At 27.4% G+C, this 19,179-nt stretch overlaps 2 protein-coding genes and 1 pseudogene across 4 annotated transcripts; 1 reads left to right on the plus strand and 2 right to left on the minus strand.

Annotated features, from left to right (window-relative positions):
- Positions 1-2,745: 2,745 nt before the first annotated feature.
- On the plus strand, positions 2,746-4,195 carry LOC149056382 (uncharacterized; annotated as a pseudogene).
- An 802-nt stretch (positions 4,196-4,997) lies between these two features.
- PolrMT (mitochondrial RNA polymerase) lies at positions 4,998-15,907 on the minus strand. Of its 2 annotated transcripts, XM_089225481.1 has the most exons (23): positions 15,619-15,898; positions 15,471-15,548; positions 14,682-15,048; positions 14,462-14,594; positions 14,234-14,368; positions 13,587-13,748; positions 13,358-13,522; positions 13,138-13,287; positions 11,851-12,116; positions 11,616-11,781; positions 11,421-11,542; positions 11,134-11,349; positions 9,685-9,805; positions 9,396-9,617; positions 9,174-9,335; positions 8,223-8,336; positions 7,897-8,142; positions 7,667-7,826; positions 7,483-7,589; positions 5,911-6,086; positions 5,590-5,761; positions 5,437-5,528; positions 4,998-5,368 (listed from the first exon to the last, which is right to left on the minus strand). In XM_089225481.1, the coding sequence occupies exons 1-23, from the start codon at positions 15,725-15,727 to the stop codon at positions 5,260-5,262; spliced, it is 3,750 nt and encodes a 1,249-aa protein (XP_089081607.1). In that variant the 5' UTR covers positions 15,728-15,898; the 3' UTR covers positions 4,998-5,259. The 2 variants fall into 2 exon arrangements, with proteins under 2 accessions (XP_089081607.1, XP_089081608.1); XM_089225482.1 differs by lacking the exons at positions 4,998-5,368; positions 5,437-5,528; positions 5,590-5,761 and having other exon boundaries at positions 5,919-6,073; positions 15,619-15,907.
- Positions 15,908-17,304: 1,397 nt separating this feature from the next.
- Tsen34 (tRNA splicing endonuclease subunit 34) lies at positions 17,305-19,135 on the minus strand. Of its 2 annotated transcripts, none has more exons than XM_089225487.1 (4): positions 18,969-19,135; positions 17,841-18,083; positions 17,626-17,778; positions 17,305-17,559 (listed from the first exon to the last, which is right to left on the minus strand). In XM_089225487.1, the coding sequence occupies exons 2-4, from the start codon at positions 18,073-18,075 to the stop codon at positions 17,357-17,359; spliced, it is 591 nt and encodes a 196-aa protein (XP_089081613.1). In that variant the 5' UTR covers positions 18,076-18,083; positions 18,969-19,135; the 3' UTR covers positions 17,305-17,356. The 2 variants fall into 2 exon arrangements, with proteins under 2 accessions (XP_089081613.1, XP_015377636.1); XM_015522150.2 differs by lacking the exon at positions 18,969-19,135 and adding an exon at positions 18,693-18,956.
- Between the last annotated feature and the right edge of the window lie 44 nt (positions 19,136-19,179).

Genomic DNA, 19,179 nt, shown 5'->3' on the forward strand with positions numbered 1-19,179 from the left:
TATAAGTCATCAGATCATCATAATATATTCCTCACATTTCTCGCACCCTTGTTATGTTGCTAGCTTTGGCGTTGTGTTCTTGTGCCCACTATCTGAATATCTATTGCCCATGACAAACATATTACAATTATTACATATCATTACTGATGTAACATTGAAAAATATTTTAAATACATAATTATATTAATGTAACGAATCATGAAGAACCTTGATTACTGATCACTGACTACGATTTTCGACTCTCGAGCATTATGCGCTTGCGCCGATTATAATTGATAATTATTAAGATTAATATTAAAAACCTTAACGCTTGAATTTATTTATGAAAATGAAACGTATTTTTATGGAAGATATTGTGTTTGAAACATGTTAATGAATCATTAAATTTGAAAGGTATATAATAGCAGAGACAGCAATATCTTTCATAGTTTCATGAGATATTAATCTTACAATTGTTACATGAGCATTGAGTGTAACTGTGTAAGTATTATAAAAGTTTTAATCTTTCAGTTTATAAAAAAAATAAAAGGTTTTGAATATCAATCATGTATAAAAATTTTGTTAAAATTTATTTCGACCCCCCTCCAAATAAAATCCTGGTTACGTGCCTGCTGGAGACAGCCCTGGTTAATCAGCTTCAGTTGATCCAATACACGCGAATACGTATCTTGACATTTATCCGGCAACAGCCGTGCGTAAACCGTTGGCAGAACGTTATTATACTTATTCGCGTGTATTGTAAAAACTTGCTTAAACAATGGCGGTGACGTTTTAAATGTATCACTAGCATACCAATGGTCACATGTCGCCATCAAATCCAAGTTCTTTTGCGTACTAAAGATAATAATTATATTATCTGAAGCACCGCTGTCGAATTGAAGAAATTTATCTCCAGCCACCGTATAAGTGTATTTGTCGGGAATGACGGGAATCGGTAAATCACGCATGTTATATAGTGGGGCAAGAGGCAAGACATAGCTCCCGCTGCCTTTTGTCTTGCTTTAAGGATATTTTGTTTTATCCCGGCGATTGGTGAGAGAATTCCAGCTACTACCGCTGGGAGACTCGACGTAACAGTCAACAGAGGCTAAAATTTGCTGTGATGTATCCATCACCGTTGTCCGTTTCAGTTTTTTGTTTAATTGAGGCCATTACTTCCTTGACTCGGATTTCAGCCACATCTGGGACATGGTTATGCTTGTCATTTTAATAAATGACAATGTCTTCAGCTTTCAGCTGTCCATACTCGCCACTAGACACTTGTGTCTATTATAATGAACACATTTCCAAATGTGTTTGTCTTCTTTGATTTTATCCGTGGTATACACAAAACCTTTATTGACCAACTGTTGGTTGCCCTTCTGGCTTAAAACAAATTCAAGTGGCATGGTTGCTTTTGACTTCTTACAAGATCGAATGTTAGAATTGAACTGACCGATCGGCGATCATTAAACCGGCACCTGTATATATATACGGGTTACGCAGGTAAAACCGACCAATGAGCGTTCGTGGTTTACCTGCGGTTTAAGCATAGAATTGTTTAAATGGTTTAAGCTGCTTAATGGTAAAGCTCATTGGTCGGTTTTACCTGTGTAACTCGTATATATACAGGTGCCGGTTTAATGATAGGTCAGTTCGTTTCTAACATTCGGTCTTGTAAGAAGTCAAAAGCAACCATGCCATTTGAATTTGTTTTGAGCCAGAAGGGCAACCAACAGTTGGTCAATAAAGGTTTTGTGTATACCATGGACCAAATCAAAGAAGACAACAAACACATACGGTATGTACATAATGTGACATACCCATAACTGTGTTATCGAGACACAGCATTGCGAATTAAAGAAATCGTCGAAGACATGACAATCGCGATACCTACGATTATTTGCAGGGAATTGCTCATAATTTTCAATTCCAATCTTGCTATATGGCCAAGTTAGATCGTCGTCGTTTTAAAAAATGTCCTTTTTAGGGCATAAAAAGTCTCTTTTCAGAGCCAAAAAATATTTATTATTAAAAAAAACTAGGCAACAGTGAGTTAGGTATTTTATTTTTAATTATTTAATAACATAATTAATTTTCCATAATTTTCAGTTTCATATTAGTTAATTTTTATTCTTATATTAATCCCATAGAAATACATTCGTTTTGTAAAAAAACATATCATCGGCTTATTTACTATCGGTGTTGATACCGTCGGCGTAAAGACATAAAACCATCACAGAAACACAAATCACCCGGCTACGATTTAATCACATCTGAAGTAGCAATTCATCCCCCCAAAAAGGCTTTACTGTTCCTCACTTTTATATACAATTCTATGATAAAGCTCACCTACTTTTTTTTTACTCTGGACATGTTCAATAATAATAATGATCCATAAGATCGGCGAAGCCACAGAAATTCTTCAATCATTTAGAACAATCAACCTATTACCCTATTTCTCGAAAAACTGGTTCTTAAACGTCTCTCCTAGAAAAAAACCTTTCCAATACTTAATTCAGATTTAGGCACAATCAGTCCATAATACATCAGATCCACCATCAGGGCCGGCGGAAGGCACGTGCGACCAATTTTTTTTGGAATTTTAGGGGCGGCATTGTTTATAAATAAAAATATGTATTTTTCACCATTACTCACTGTAAATCTAAAATAAAAATAATGCTCATTATATTATTTTGACTGGAACTATGTCATTGTATGTAGTACTTAAGTAAGAATTATTAGTAGATAATTAGATATAATATAATGTGCGGGCTAGCATTGTCGCTCGGCGTGCTTCGCGATTATCTAATATCTTTATGGTTTCCAATTAGCAAACATGAACCGAATCAAATCATGATAAAGATCCCCAAAATCGTATATACAATAATCAATACTCGTAATTTATTGTCGGCGATACAAACTAGTTTACTTATAAAGTTATAACGATTGACAACTATCGAACTATACGTACCTAGTATATCGTCATTTGTCAACGAGTCGTAGTGTCAACGATTATAGAGTGCTGTGCATTGTGCATATTATTTAGTCGATCAACATTCAACACGTCATATTTTAATATTAATAATTTGGTGAGTATTTTTTTTATTTTAAATAATTGTAATATTATTAATATTAAGTAGGTAATTTATGTAAATACAATGAAAAATTAAGAAAAAAGAATACATCCCGATATCTGATTTTAAATTTTGAATGTATTTATATATATTCCTAATATATTTAGGAAGTGAATTTTTAATTTTCAAAATTCAAAACCTATTAGCTACATTATTATTTTATTATTTGGGTTGACTCTAGGAATATTAGGATAGTCAATAATAATAATTGTATTGTTTATTTGGGGTTTTGAAAAACTGTATTATTTTCATGCATTGCGTTCTCATTTTATGTAATTCAACCGTATACATACGTCATACATATATTTAAAATTTTTTTAGTAAGTTACCCTTTTTTTAAAACTATCACATTTTTTGTTAAAGAAATTCGAGATGATTTTTGTTAGAAAATGACAAGTGTCAATTTTCAAGTTTCTCGGCAAAAATATTAAATACAGACTCAAAGATCATTTATCCATGTTTTAGTGACATGCTTATTTTTAACAAATTATATTTATTATTTATGTAGTAAAAAGTTAAGAAAGCACCAATGTGTCGGATGGTAGACAGCGACTTTCGGGTGCAGAATATAGGAAGAGAAAACGTGAAAAAGAAGCTGTAATTGAAAAACAGTCTAATTCTATCAAAAATTTTTAACGAGTTCTTCCTCTTCATTAAATATTTCAAATGCTGTAGTTGTACAACCTAGTGAAGTTTTTGACTCTTTCTCAGTTGAAGATGTCACTGTACCTTCTGAAACTACAGTATCCAAAAGTTCAACAGAAAATGTTATCAGTACAGACCCTGCGGAATGGCCTTTAATTATTAATAACGACTTTAAAACATTGTTGGTTGAAAAAGGCCCTCCTGCTCCGTTAAATGCAAATTTTGTATTTCCTTCAGATGATCAAGGACGAAAATTCACACAATTTCATTACAAACGAAGTATGAGTAATGGAGAAAATGTCACAAGAACATGGCTTGTATACTCTATTTCTCTATTTATTGTTGTATGAATTATTAATTGTAAATATGAACTACCATTTATTTTTATAAATGTAAATAAAAAACTTTTGTGAAAAAAATATTAAGTGTAACAATGTAAAATGTAAATAAATAAATTGATTATTTATTTCACCGTTTGAACTCCTATTGTCCTACAATTTAGTCCAGTTTATAATTAATTTTGTTCATTTTGTATAAAATAAATAATACTATGTACTAATTATATGACAAAAAGTATTGAAAGGGGCGGCATTTTATTAACTGCACAGGGCGGCAAAATACTTAGCGCTGGCCCTGTCCACCATATTGTATATAAGATCTCTTTTTCTCTCGAAGAAAAGCTCATATGCACAGTAGAGTTCTTGGACGTTGAACAGGCATTTGATCAAGTTTGGCACCAAGAGCTCCTCCATTATTAAAGCAATTTCCCTCTCCCCTATACTTAGATTGACTTATAAAATCATATCCTAGTGATCGCCACTTCTCTGTACGCTCAAGAAAAACTTTTTCAAATATTTTTAAGCTAGAAGACAGTTGTAAGGTGCAGTTTTTGCAGTACTCCTTTTTAACATATACACCATGGGCTAGCCTTAGAAGGAACCTTGAATATTTAACAAGTTAATAATACGTTTTAGTTTTTCATAAAAGAATACTGGGTCGCATAACTGACTGTCCACATCTGTTCTTTTATATTACAAACAAATATCAATATTTGTTATGGCCGTTATGGGTACATTGTCAGAGCACTTGTCAATGGTTTAGTAATATAGTACAATTAATAATTAGCTTGCATCAAATATTAAACTAAATACATATTTTTAAGATATGTGTGCACCAAATATTATTTAATTAGATCATACTTCAGAGTTGAAATTAATTTAACATAATATGCGAGCGTAAAATTTCTTAATTTTTTTTAATCAGAAAAAAACATAAAATGTTGAACTGAATCAGTTCTCTGTAGACATATTTTTGGTATAATAAATATCAAACTAGATCAGCACTCCCCTGATAGTATTTTTTAGTGTATATTACACTAAAAACTTATGTATTATCAGCAACGAATAATGAACTCATTTCTTTTGGAAAAATACAAATATATTTTAAGACTAGAAAACAAAAATAAATAAAAACTCATATCACAACAAGCTAAAACTTTTTAGCTAAAAAAGTATATAGAGTTTAGAACATTATTAAGTTTAAAATCTCCTTTTTTAGGTAACTGTTGAAAAATATTTAACATATCTTGAGTATCATTTGTTATATCACTGAAAAAAAAAAATGTAATAATTAATAATATTAATTCTTTTTTATTCTTAGCTCTTATTATACTTACTAAGTAGGAAGTTCATATTTTTTAATCATAAAATTAGATAAATTTTCTAGAATTGGTTCATTATGTAATGCTACAAACTGTTCTCTACAAATCTAAAAATATTATATATAAATAAGCTTTTCATTAAAAGTATACGTTTGTTTGTATCATTACTTTTCCCATAATCTCAACAGAATTAGGATGTGTCCAGAAACAGTCATGTACTGATACATATGTGATACCCACTCGTTCACAGTGAAGAGATGTTAACATCATATGACTGGAATCTAACGAGTGGATAAAATTTGGAGGAAATGCATTTTTTTGTTTCATCACATTTGGTCGACTACAAATTATACATAATTGATAAATATAATTATCTATAAAGTAAAAACTCAATTCAAAAATAATTAAAATTAAATATTAACAAAACAGAAGTTTAAATGAAACTTGTAATTTATAGTTATATTTAAGATAGTTTAATTAGATACTAACTCATACATATCCAATATAAAATGTTCTCCCATTTTCATACTAGATTTCTTGGTATAATCATGACTTTTATTTCTACGGTTGTATGGCTGGACTACTGGTAATCCTAATGGTGTTATCCATTCTACACTTTGACCACATGATTGTGATATTACACGGGCACATTCTGTAAACCAATCCTAAAATAATGTAATACAGTTTAAATTAAAAAAAAATTAATTGAATATTTGTTGGACATTTAAATCATAAATTACTTTAATGTAAAAATAAAAAATATTTATTTTAGATTTTGAGTACTTCCAATAAATGTATTGATTTTAAGAGTGTACCACTTTTTTGTGTCTGAAGTACTACAGATAATTATTAAAAGAGAAAAATGAGCTTTGATTTTCAATTCTAGCCAATAAAGTTAATCTGTTATTGATACTTTAAGGCAGTGCTTCTCAACCAATTTTTTTGGTGACACACATTATGGTTAACACCACACATAAATAAGTCACGATACACCAGTTGAGAATCACTGCTTTATGGGTTCAAAAGTAAAAAATTTCCAGTAATGTTCATAACTATAGTGAAACTCCAAACAAAAGTTGGTGGAAAACTACAATTTTTACTTAAAATCAATTTTTCCTATTTTGAAATACTTAATTTATTCTAATATCATATTCTACAGGGTGATTTTTTAATCATGAACCACTCATTATTTCAAAAAGTATCAATGTTTTTTAAAATATTTTTTTACAAAGTTTCATATTGTTAAAAAAACAATGATTTTATGAAAAAATTATATTTTTTAATATTTTTTATCCTTATAATTTTTTAAGTTTTTTACTTTTTTGAATGGCAACCTACAGTTTTAATTTCATATTCCAAAGCAGAATATTTTTCTAAGTATTTTGATACGTAAAAATCGAATTTTGGACGAGTAGTTCATGAGTTATAAGTATTTAAAGTTTTGACAAGCGGAGTAGTGGACAAACATTTTGCGGGGTAACCCCGTACCACTCCACTCCGCCAATCTAAACTTTAAATACTTATAACTCATAATCTACTCGTCCAATATTCGACTTTTACGTATCAAAATACTTAGAAAAATATTCTGCTTTGGAATATGAAATTAAAACTCTAGGTTGCCATTCAAAAAAGTAAAAAAGTTAAAAAATTATAAGGATAAAAAATATTAAAAAATATAATTTTTTTATAAAAACGTTGTTTTTTTAACAACATGAAACTTTGTAAAAAAATATTTTCAAAAACATTGATACTTTTTGAAATAATGAGTGGTTCATGATAAAAAAATCGCCCTGTATATATGGAATACAAATAATTTGATGCTTTTTAATCTATTTATAGACATTTGATATTTGATTACTATGATCTAAATTTCCTATACTTAAATATATGGATTTTTTCTAAGTAGCCTGGGTTTTATACTGCTTTAAAAAACAACTAAATACGTTGAACCTAGAACACCAGCTCGAGTTCTAGCTAAATTAGCTCTTGGTTAGAAACATAGCTAAGTAAATCTTTAACTGAATTCATAAATATTTAAAATAATTAATAATTAAAGATTACTTGTATCTCTTTTGTAGAAGTGAACATTTCTCTTAAACTTTCAAAAGTTTTTGCCACTAAATAAGTAGAAGCTGACCAGACTTTATCTTTAGGAAATGAATCAATATCTAACAAAAAAAAAAAAAAATATTCAAAAATTAAATGTTCTATAGAGTTCATAAAAAATATATTTTTTAGAAAATACCTTTCAATTGTTTAGCAATTTGTAAACGAGCACCAAATCTAGTTACACCATAAACTGTTGTCATTACAGTCTGTTTAATTACTTTACGTCTAACAAATCCATCTAAATATTTTGCAATTTCTACATCATTTGCAGCGTCTTTTGATCGTTCTCTTTCGACCTAGTTAAATAAAATAATTTAATATGACCTAATTAATTATTTACTTAATATTCAATTTAAATGTTATTACCATAGCTGCAACACAACTATACACATCTTGTGGTACATCTGAAGGAGTTAAGTTGACACTCACTGCTCCTGCTAAATCTTTACCTAATGCAGCATAATGTTGCAAACCATTACATGATCCATCTTGATGAACAGGGAAATGAGAAATAAAGTTTTCTGGATTTTCTAATTGTAAAGCATGAGATATTTCAATACAACAAGCCAAAGTTTGCCAAGGATTTTCAGATTCAGCCCACCACATATTTCCCTAAATAAATAATTACAGGTAAAACAATAATGCAAACTATTTTTAATATTTTGCTAAAAAAATATGTCCAAATTACATACTCCTAAAGGGTTATGGGCAGAATTTAGTATATCTGGAAGTATCTCTTCTGCATATTGAAGTCTTTCTTTAATAGAATTTCTTTTTTTCAGTCCAGTTAAATTAACACAATGTATCTAAAAAAATATGATTAATCTTCAATGAACTTATAATAGTAAGTAATGAACTAACAGTGTTTGGCATGTTCTTTAAAGAATGTCATTTTTTCTGTTTCTGTTTCTTATTAAGAAAAAAAAAAAATGGAATTTATACCTTTCATTGTTCCTTTGTGGTTCCTAAATCAGTAGTAAATGAACTATGATCAACACAGATCAAAGAATACTTATATTGGTTGAGAATGACATTAAATCTAGAAAACTATCTTTTGATGATGTTTTGAAAATTTTCACCTCAAGTAAATAAAAATAAAAATATTTTAAATACACTTTTAATTGTATTTCTATTTCATATTTGTAAGTTTTGTAATAATTCATTGTATTTTATGTTATAATACTTTAATAAATGGTATTGTTTAATGTAAACATTGTAAAATTACTCTTTCAATTAAGGCCCCCCCCCCCAAAAAAAAAATGGGATAACCCAGTCACTTTAAACATTAATTCAACTTTGCTCTCAAGTCTTAATCCTCATCATAAATGATTTTTTTGTTCAATTTCCATACTATTTTCTGTTATGTAATGACAACAATTTCTATAAAATATAAAAAATGTTATAGCGACTATAAGTTTTAACGATTAATGTTGAAACTTAATAACCATTATTAAATACAATAGTAAATACACATCATAGGATAAATATAACTTTAATTTCAATTATTTGCATATCAATGTGAATCGAAACTCAAAAATAACAGACTATATAATTCGTTTTGCATTTTTTTTTATCCTTGTTCTTTTAATAAAAAGGAATTTGTCCTTCCAAACACTGTACATTTATGAATATTAGAAACTCACTTTCAACCAGTTTAGACCATTAGAACCAAGCGGTTCTCCTTTAGCAAAACACAACAGTGATCTGGCCATATCTGAGCCAAGATGATTTAAGTGAGGAGGACATGGATATACTCGACCTCGAAAATCCATGTTATGAGGCAACCAAAATGTTTTACCACAAAACTGAAATTGTTTTCTAAATTATTGTTAAATAAATTTAAAAAAAAAAATTCAAATATTTACGTGATTTGCTAATGACAGCCGATATAAAGCATCACACCATAAACTAAACATTTCAGCTTTCTGTCTTTTTAATATGGCCCGTTCTTTATACAACCTAGAACGCTCGTCTTTACTCATACTCTGTAATATCGGTTGTGGAGATGGAAAAGCAGATATAGGCTTTGGAATATCTAATTTTGAAGAACCACCTGAACGAAATACTTGGAGAACTACATCCAAAACCTAAAAAAATTATTATTAAATTCTTACATCATAATAATTGTCTGTTGACTATTTATAAATATATTACTGGTTTATTAATAGTCCAGGGTATAGAAGCCAACTGATTCAGTGCATCTAAGACTGGATAAAGTTCTTGTTTTGGTGTTTGCTCAAGTCTATGCCATTGTAAAATAGCTTGTTGAGGTAACCTAAATGATTATTTAAATTTCTACTAATTACACAATAAGACAAAAAAAATTATAATTATAAATTATAAAGTTCCTTGATTTGTGTCTACATCCATAAGCACAAAAAAAACATTGTCCCCTGTAGCCTATTGTTCAAACCAGGAGTGTCCAACCTTTTGTGAAGATGGTGCCACATCATATGGGTAGCAGTTGTTGTGGGTCACGTACTTTTTTCTAATAATTTAATGATTAAATTATATTCTATAATAGAACACTACAATTTTACAGTAGCGAATAATAAGCAGAAATATTTATATATATACATTTTTTCTACTTATATTTATATATTATACTTATATAAATTAATTAATGGTTTTTAAATTTAAATGAGGGCCGCATCAAAATCTAGCACGGGCTGCAGGTTGGACATCCCTGGTTCAAACCTACCAATGTAAAAATTGCTTCTCAATATTGTACCATCATGCCAGCCATTACACAAATAAAATAGTATTCCCAGTGATTTGATAACCACTATCTAAAAACTGTCGCTCAGCACATAATGGTCAAAGTTCAATTTCCGTGTTCCGTAACCATGACCACTACTTTACTAGTTACATTTATTTATTTTATATTATAAAGCAACATGTATAAGTTACAAGTAAAATTTAATTAATAATATTAGAACCGTAATAAGTTGTTTAAAAAGAAACAAAAACTTTTTAAAATTATAAACCAACCTGGTTTAGTTCCTTAATTTACATATAATATATTATAAATGAAAATAAATATGACATATTTTTATTTTTATCCTCTTTCATAGGCCATAAAATTATAAATTATATTTATGTACATTGATAATTAATTTACCAAAAGATAAGTCAGAATAATATTTCTCAATTTAAGAGGACGCTACAACCGCATGTGTTGTCTCCGTCTTACAAGTACGTAACATTGCAAAAACTGTTATGCGGGGGAAAGAACCGAGAAGGCTACAATCATAACTAAGAAACGAAATTCTCACCACAGATAAAAGGGAATTTAGACTATGCAACGTTGTTTTTATTTTTTTGATATTAGAACTGAAATAAAAGTTATTCGATTTTGAAAAACGCAAAATTAATGAATTTTGAAACAATATAAGAACTTTTTTTCTATTTGTGATATCGAAAAATTGAAAACAACGTTGCACAGTAAATGTTCTCCTTATTATGTGGTGAAAATTTTGTTTCTTAGTTATAACTGTAGCCTTCTCGGTTCTTTCCCGTGCTAAACAGTTTTTGCAATGTTACGCACTTGTAAGACGGAGACAACACATGCGGATGTAGCGTCCTCTTAATAAATTAGTTTACCTAATTAGATCTGCTTTAGCAGCAATATATCCTCCACAATTGATTGAAGTCCAAGGAACTGGTGGACTCAACATAGGAATCATTGTTACATCAAATATTAAGTCACTAGGTTCAGATAAATGATAAAGTTTTGACAGTACAGGATGTGGTTTAATTTCTTGTTTCACATGCTGACATTGTCCACGAAAAACTGTATAAAATGCTGGTAATAAATGCCTGAAAATTAAATAAAGTTATTTATTTAAGGTAATTAAAGATACAAATTTTAATAATAAACAATAATTTACTCCTCTTCTATATTGTCTTTCATGATATTAACATCAATTTTTACATCTTTAATAATAATATTGTACAAAAATTTCCCAACGCTGTTTAATACCGTAGAAGGCCATTGTTTGTCATCTTGTTCCTAAAACCAACAGTAATAGTAAAAGCTAAATAATAAAAAAAATATACAAAAATCTAAAATAATTAAAACTTACAATATCTGCTCCTATTGCTTTGTATTTGTGAACTAATTGTTGCCATTGTTGTCTCGTATTTTGACTATCACATTTTTCACTATTTATATACCATGAACAATAATCGCTATAAACTGCTTTGATCTTTTCTAAAATTTTTGTATTCTTTTTGTACTTAATTTGGTACCTAATAAGTGAATATAACATGATTAAAGTTAAATATTTTACTTTATTAAACTTTTCAATAATATAATACCTTAATCTAACTTGATTAGCCAAATTTCGATATAGTAAATTTACTGTTGGACTAAATGTTTCGGACCCTTCAGCTAGTTTACGTACTTCTTGTATAATTATATCAACATATTGTTCTGTGTTTAAAACTCTTAAATAAGGATATATATTTACATTTCGATAAGATTTTAAACAATTATGTTGAGCACGAATGCTTTCCAATTCACGTGTAATAGCGTTCCTTATAGTTTCTTTCCATTTTTCTTGTAAATCTTCTAATTTCTTTCTCTACAAACATATTTTATTACAATTATTATATATTCAATACAAAGTTATTCATTTATGAAACAGGTGCAAGTTGGTGACAAAATGACAACAACCAACATTTTTACAAAAATTTAATTTAATTAAAATCTTAAAAGTGGATTGATAGATTTAAAACAAATTGGGTATCCTTGATGTACACAATAAAATCACGAAAACAAATATTTGATTTTAAAACTACACCATTATATTTGGTTTTTAATATAAGCCCAGGCATTTTGAGGGAAAAATAATCCGCGGAGAACATATTTTCAAATTATGAACATAAAATTGTAGATTATATGGTAATTGGTAAATATGAAAAGTAAAAAAAATGGTTTTAACAATAAAATATCGCAATTATCTGTTTGTGTAGTAATATACCACGTTTGAAAAATACAATTTGTTTAGTACAGAGCACTGCAACTCTAAAAAATGTTGTACATATATTGAAGTACAAAATATAGAATTCTATTGAATTTGCTAGGATCTCAAACACTAACAAAATTAAATGGCAGTAAAACAATACTGTCCAGGGTTTAAATAATAATGATGCATTTTCGGGGGTTAAAGTGGAGGGGGACGCAGGAGGACTCAGTCCCCTTACCTCTGACGGCGGTTAAAAAGCGTCCCCTTTAACAAATTAGGATTTTATACACTAGACATTATACCTAAAATTATATATGGAACGCTTAAAACTTTATGGAGACATCAGTCCCCTCTGGAATTTTTCCCCACTTTAACCTCTGTGCATTTTAATTTCATAACATGAAAGGGAGAGTAATATTGCAATAACCTAGTATATTTGAGCTATGATTTAAAAACATTAAATATACAAGTTAGAAAAAGAATCCAAAAATAAATACCTAACTAAATTTTTTAGGTTCCTTTAATATTTAGTTAGTATTAATCAAATTATTACATTTTGATATGATAATGATCGCATCTTTGAATGTTTGATTTTAAGCAGAAAATACTATTATGGATAGTGTATTTAAATACTTACATAATTTAATACTTTTTGAGATGGCGTGGAACAATTGTCAACCGATTGTACTTTTACAATAGTAGACATTTCTGATTCAAGTTGTTTCTGAGCACATTCAAGAATATTCTTTTCGTTTAGGAGACCTTCAGCAGGACATTTAAACTTTGACTAAACATTAAATGATACATATTATATAAATATGACTTCAAACTAAAGTTTAGTTAAGTTATATTATTACTTTTTGTGAATTTAAATGATCTAAAAGAGGGCAAGAATAGTAAATATTTTCAATACTGATATGTGGTTCAAATGAAGGATCTAGTAATTTTACAGCTTTTAAGACGTGTTCTCGTTGACTTCCAATATATGAACAATCTTCAAATAAATTATTAAACGTAAACCCCTAAAACAAAAGATAATGTATTCAGAAAATATGTTGTTTATTATACATATTAGAGATTCCTTACATCAGACAAAAATTTTTTAGATAATTCTTGTAATAAATCTGATGAGGATAATTCTTTTTTAATAACCAAACATTCAAATGCAGCTGCATATGCTTGAATATTTGGTTTTATTTGTGATAGTTCTAATAATGACCAAATTTCCTTCAATTTTTCATAGTTTCCCTGAAAATATTATTTAGAAATAGATTTTTGATTAAAACAGTTATATATTATGAGTATAAGTTATACATTATTATTAAACCTATTTTATTTATGTTAACAATATATTAGAATTGGAACGACTCAATAATATTGGAAAATTTGTACTATCAAGAAGTTATATTTTCATTTCTAAAAATTAATTTCTTGTTCATTTATACACATAATATTTAAAAATCTTAATATACTGAGGTTTAAAAAAGAATACTCCCATTAATTATGAATTCATAGATTACTCATTATAATAATTACATTACTTGAATGAGAGTTATTATCAATACCTGATCTTAATTAAATGCAGATTAAAAAATATTTATCAGACCATGATATCGGATATTATTTATTAAATGTATATAGAAATTAACCAAATGTAAGAACTAACATTAAATATATTACATCATTATGTATATATGTTAATGTATATTTATAATTATAAACCATATATTTACCTTGCTTGAAAAACCATGCATTAAACAAGTAAAAATACGAATATCAGTTATTTTTAGAGACACCTTATTTGAAACACTTTTGTAACAATAATGATTTAAGGCTGCCAACCCTCTATTAAGAAATCCACAACATACCTAAAACAATTAAGAAATTTAGAAACCAAGATACTTATAATATAATATGTATATATATATTATATTTTATTTTATTTTATTATGTAAATTTACGCATAAATCTATATATGCAAGAAGTGTTTGATTGAGACTTTTTTCCCGGCCTTTAATATTGAGTTGCTTAATAGCTTCTTTTAGCTCAAGTTTATTCTTAACAGCAATATTTCGATTACGTTCTCTTTTTGATCTTTAAAACATAAAAATTATTTATTTAAATTTTTATTTAAACTTATTTAAAATATATGATGAAAAAATAATTATGAAGGTTTCTTACAATTTATCTTGGCTTTTTGGTAGTTCAATACTATTGTAAATGTCTTGTAATCCTTCAAAATGGTCAGAATCAATTTTATTTCCGATGTCATTCTCTGTCATTGTTATTGTTTGTAAAAATTCAGTATCTTTAAGCAAATTCATTTGATCTTCATTCATTTCATCTATATCATCTAACAGCTCTTCTTTAAGGCTATTATTTTTAATATTAGATATAGTTTTTATGGAAAGTTTATCAGAACAATCATTTGTTTTTGCTGTTTTAGGAAACATAGCCAATGGTTTTTTACAGGCAACCATTTTTTGCACTTGGTTAGGTTTTAAATGTTTTACTTTAACTTTAGATTGACTGGCAACACTACTGGTAACTTAAAAAAAAAATTATATACACTATTAAAACATTTCAAATAAATTATTATAGTATTCAATCTTAAATTGAATAGCAAGTAAATAACAGTTGAAATTTATAAATAGCTGCTTTTATTATGTTGATAATAAACATATTCAGGAATAGTGAAATGTATTTGTTAATAACTATAAGCATTCTGCTCTTATGAAAATAAAATTTAACCGTAAGTAAATTAAAGTAACTACAATATTTAAATTGAAAAAAAAATGATTATAATGAACCTTGGAATCTCATAAAAGTAACTAAGAACTAAAAACTAGGCTAAAATAAATTTTGTGTGTGCATACAAAAATGTGTTGACTATATAAAGCAATAAAATTAATTTTTATTTATCTTAAGCTAACTTGAAGATATACTAAATAAATTATAATAAACACTAACCTTGTACTACTTCTGAAAATCGTTTAGCGTTTCTTTTGAATTGTTTAGTCTTTATCAAAGTTTTAGTTTGAATACTTTCTGTATAATAAAAAATGAAAGCATTAATACAGTTTTAGTAACCTATTCAAAAAAATTAAATAAATCTCACCTGGAATATTAGAAAAATTTGCTATTTTCAGTAAATGAGGCTTTTCAATTAAAACTATTTGAGGAAATCCATTTTTTATTTGAGACCGAAACATAAATAACCTATACATGATTAAAATGAAACAATACAATTCTATTACATTCCTACGTATATAAGTAATTGAGTAACTAATAATTAGATTTCATATAACATATTAAGACAAAATCAATCAAGAAAACTTGATGAAAAAAACAAAACAAGTAAATTTATTTATTTGAAAAATTAAATTCAGCATGTGTTTTAATCTGATAACAAACTGAGGTTAAGATATAGGCACGGCTATAGATAATTAGGTAAAGATAATAAACAATATTATCTGTTAACTCCACAGGATATATATAAACATATATTTATGTTTATATATCAGATTCTGTGGTTAACTTTACTCTGTAGCTGATATCTGATAAACAATTGATATAATCTTAGATCATATACATTACATTATATTGTATATGATCTAAGGATATAAGATTCTACACCACGGTATGAACTGTTCTATGGTATGAATGATCAAGTTGTTCTATACCGTGGTTTTGCATTGTGAAATAACAATTTGTTTTAATTTTTATGCTCGTTTAAAAAATGTGAAAATTTAAAAGTCAAGAATATATAGGTGCGAATTGTTTAATAGGCTAAAAGCTTATGAAGTTCATAATTTCATATTATGTTCACGCAATTCGACATATTGAGAAAATTTTTTTTAACTTTTTAAGTTGTACATTTCCATAGATATAGCTTGATACTTTGTTTATTTAAACGCTTATCATAAACTAAATTCTAAAAATCGGAAGTGTAGTTTTTATAGACATTTAAATTTTTAATATGACGAAATTGTACGTTTATCTCACAACTGAGTTTTTTTTAGTTATTCATTGACATTAGATTTTATTCTTATGACTTTTAATAAAAATGTGTAACTGATTTCTATTTTACTATAACAATAATCATTAACTTATATGCTTATTTAATTATACTGAGCGATTTACGAAATCTGTTTTATGTACTACTTATGGAGTGTCCTGTTCTTTTTTCAAATGAAAACCCTCCCCCTTTTTATTGTAAATTACCAAGTGTATGGTGAATCACCTTATATAAGAATAATTATAGCCTTTAGGATCCCCTCTACTCTCCTTTGAAAAGTTTATGTTAAAAAAAAATAATAATTTAATTTGTTTTGAATTGCCAGATATACAATAGATAAAATTAGGCAAGGTTAGGTTGCTATAGTTATAATTGAATATTATACTTAATTTTCTCTATTGTATAATAATTTGTCATATAATACAGTTACACCTAGAATAATAAAATTGAGTAATAGCTATTAAATATTAGAGCATTGAGGGAAAGGCCTAAATTATACATTTGAGGTTTGTATGATCAAATAATCTACTATTTTAGCAAAAAGCAATTAAGAATATTTCAACTGAAGCAAAATACAAAGAATACATGGATATTATTAGTTGGCTTTAATAAAGATATGTTTAGTCTGGTTGCCTAAATCCAAATGGCACATATAAATATAAACAGATTTTGTCCAATAGGTACTAATTTTTTGCACATACATTACTTAGGATCTTAAACACTGGACAGGTTGTAAGTGTAATAGGATAGAAGCCACAAGTAACGGTTGTTATTAATAGTCTTGAATACATAAATTATTTATTTTTTATTAAACATGAAAGACATTTTTTTACATATATTAAAAAGTGTAATTAATTTTATCATTATTCTGAGATGTATCATTTAAATGATAAATTAAATACTTTATAGAGTTTCCATCATCTTTTGCTAACACCATTTTTTTATTCGTAATTGAACTAACTCTACTCCGTGAAACCATTATTTGCTTGTCCAAATCTCTACAGTTAACTATATACTTAGCATGATAAGCCAAAGGATCACCTATAATGATATGACAAAAAATTAAATCAAAATGTATTAAAAATTATCTAAGTTGATTTATCTAACCTTCATAGACCAAAAAATCACCTCCAAACTTCAAACCACAAGTTAGATAAAATCCTTTTGACCACAGATCCTTAAAAACTTTATACCTAATCCTTTCTAAGTCATTCATAAATGCAGGTAATGGTACTTCAATTACGTTTGAACATATTTCATCTATAAAAAAATAAGATACTTTAATTAGTAGAGAAAATTAAAATATAAACAATAAATCTAACCAAGATGTATCACAACATTTGGTGATGTTTCAAATGGATTGACTTTAGGTGTATCTTTAATATTTAAAGAAATAAATGATGGATACTCAACAGTACGGCCTATACAATTTTCAACTAGTAATCGAACTTCTTCAGGTAATAAAAGGCAAGGAAGACCATTTTGATCTTCTTGGCGTGGCATGGATGGCAAAGTTCCAATTAAACTTCCCAACATGCGATGAGTTGTCCGTAACATGTACCAATCTATAAAATAAATAAATAAATTTAATAACTTGGGTCAGTAATTGAATTTACTCAAAAAGCTTAAAATGTATATATTTATTGCGCTCACACATGAAAAAACCTTAAAATGCGTACTTTATATTATACATTTATAACTTTAAAAACCAAAGTCTGATGAAACAATAATAGATTCATATAATGTAACAGTAATCATTTTAACTTGAGAGCTAATTTTAAAATTGTTAATAAAAAAGGGAATATTATAAGTAGTTTTAGAAAAAAAAATCACAGAATTGAAAATGTATTCACATCGGCTGGTAAGTGGAAACTTAGAAAAAAATTTCAAAGAATCAATTTCATTGTTAAGAAGTTTTGTTAAAAATATCAAACAAAGCAGCTATAACATTAAATTTATTTAAATGGAACTGTAGTCGATTGCTACTAATATTTAACATTAATCAGAATTTAGGATAACATACAACCTATTTTTGGTAAAATAAGTATGTATTATAAGAAAATAATTCAACTCTCTCCTCACTTACTCATTAAAACTAATGATGAATTTTACTACTATTAGTCTACTAAATTATGAATACCAAATTTTTCAGTATATAAATTAAACACTCTTACCATTAACATTCCAAATAAATCCTTTATTGTTAATCATGTGTATATCAATCACATTATTGCTCATTTTGCTTTCCACAAATACATTTGGAATATACAAATTAATAATTATTCACATGGCTTAAATATAATAATAAAGCAATTCATAAATAATAAAATAAATCAAAGCAATTAAACCTAATAATGATTAATATATATTTTTTTTATTCAAAAAAAATGTGGTCAGTAAGTATTGTTTTTAGAAAATCATAAAAACTTAGTAAATTATGTATAACTTACAATCTACTTTCTAGTATTCTACATCTAATAATTATTTTTAAATGTTTAAATTTTGATTAAAAGTTGATATTGTTGATAATGATTTAAATTTTTGTAATAGCACTTGTCATTTGTTGTTGTTTTAGGAATGGGTACAGTAAGTTGTAGTAGTTGGGTGGTTGGGTCCCGTGATAAATTCTTATCATTGTTATATATATAAATATAAAAAGAG

The sequence above is a fragment of the Diuraphis noxia genome, unplaced genomic scaffold (assembly GCF_037042655.1).
Source record: "Diuraphis noxia isolate RWA-SAM2 unplaced genomic scaffold, SU_Dnox_SAM2 contig0004, whole genome shotgun sequence".
Taxonomy (NCBI): domain Eukaryota; kingdom Metazoa; phylum Arthropoda; class Insecta; order Hemiptera; family Aphididae; genus Diuraphis; species Diuraphis noxia.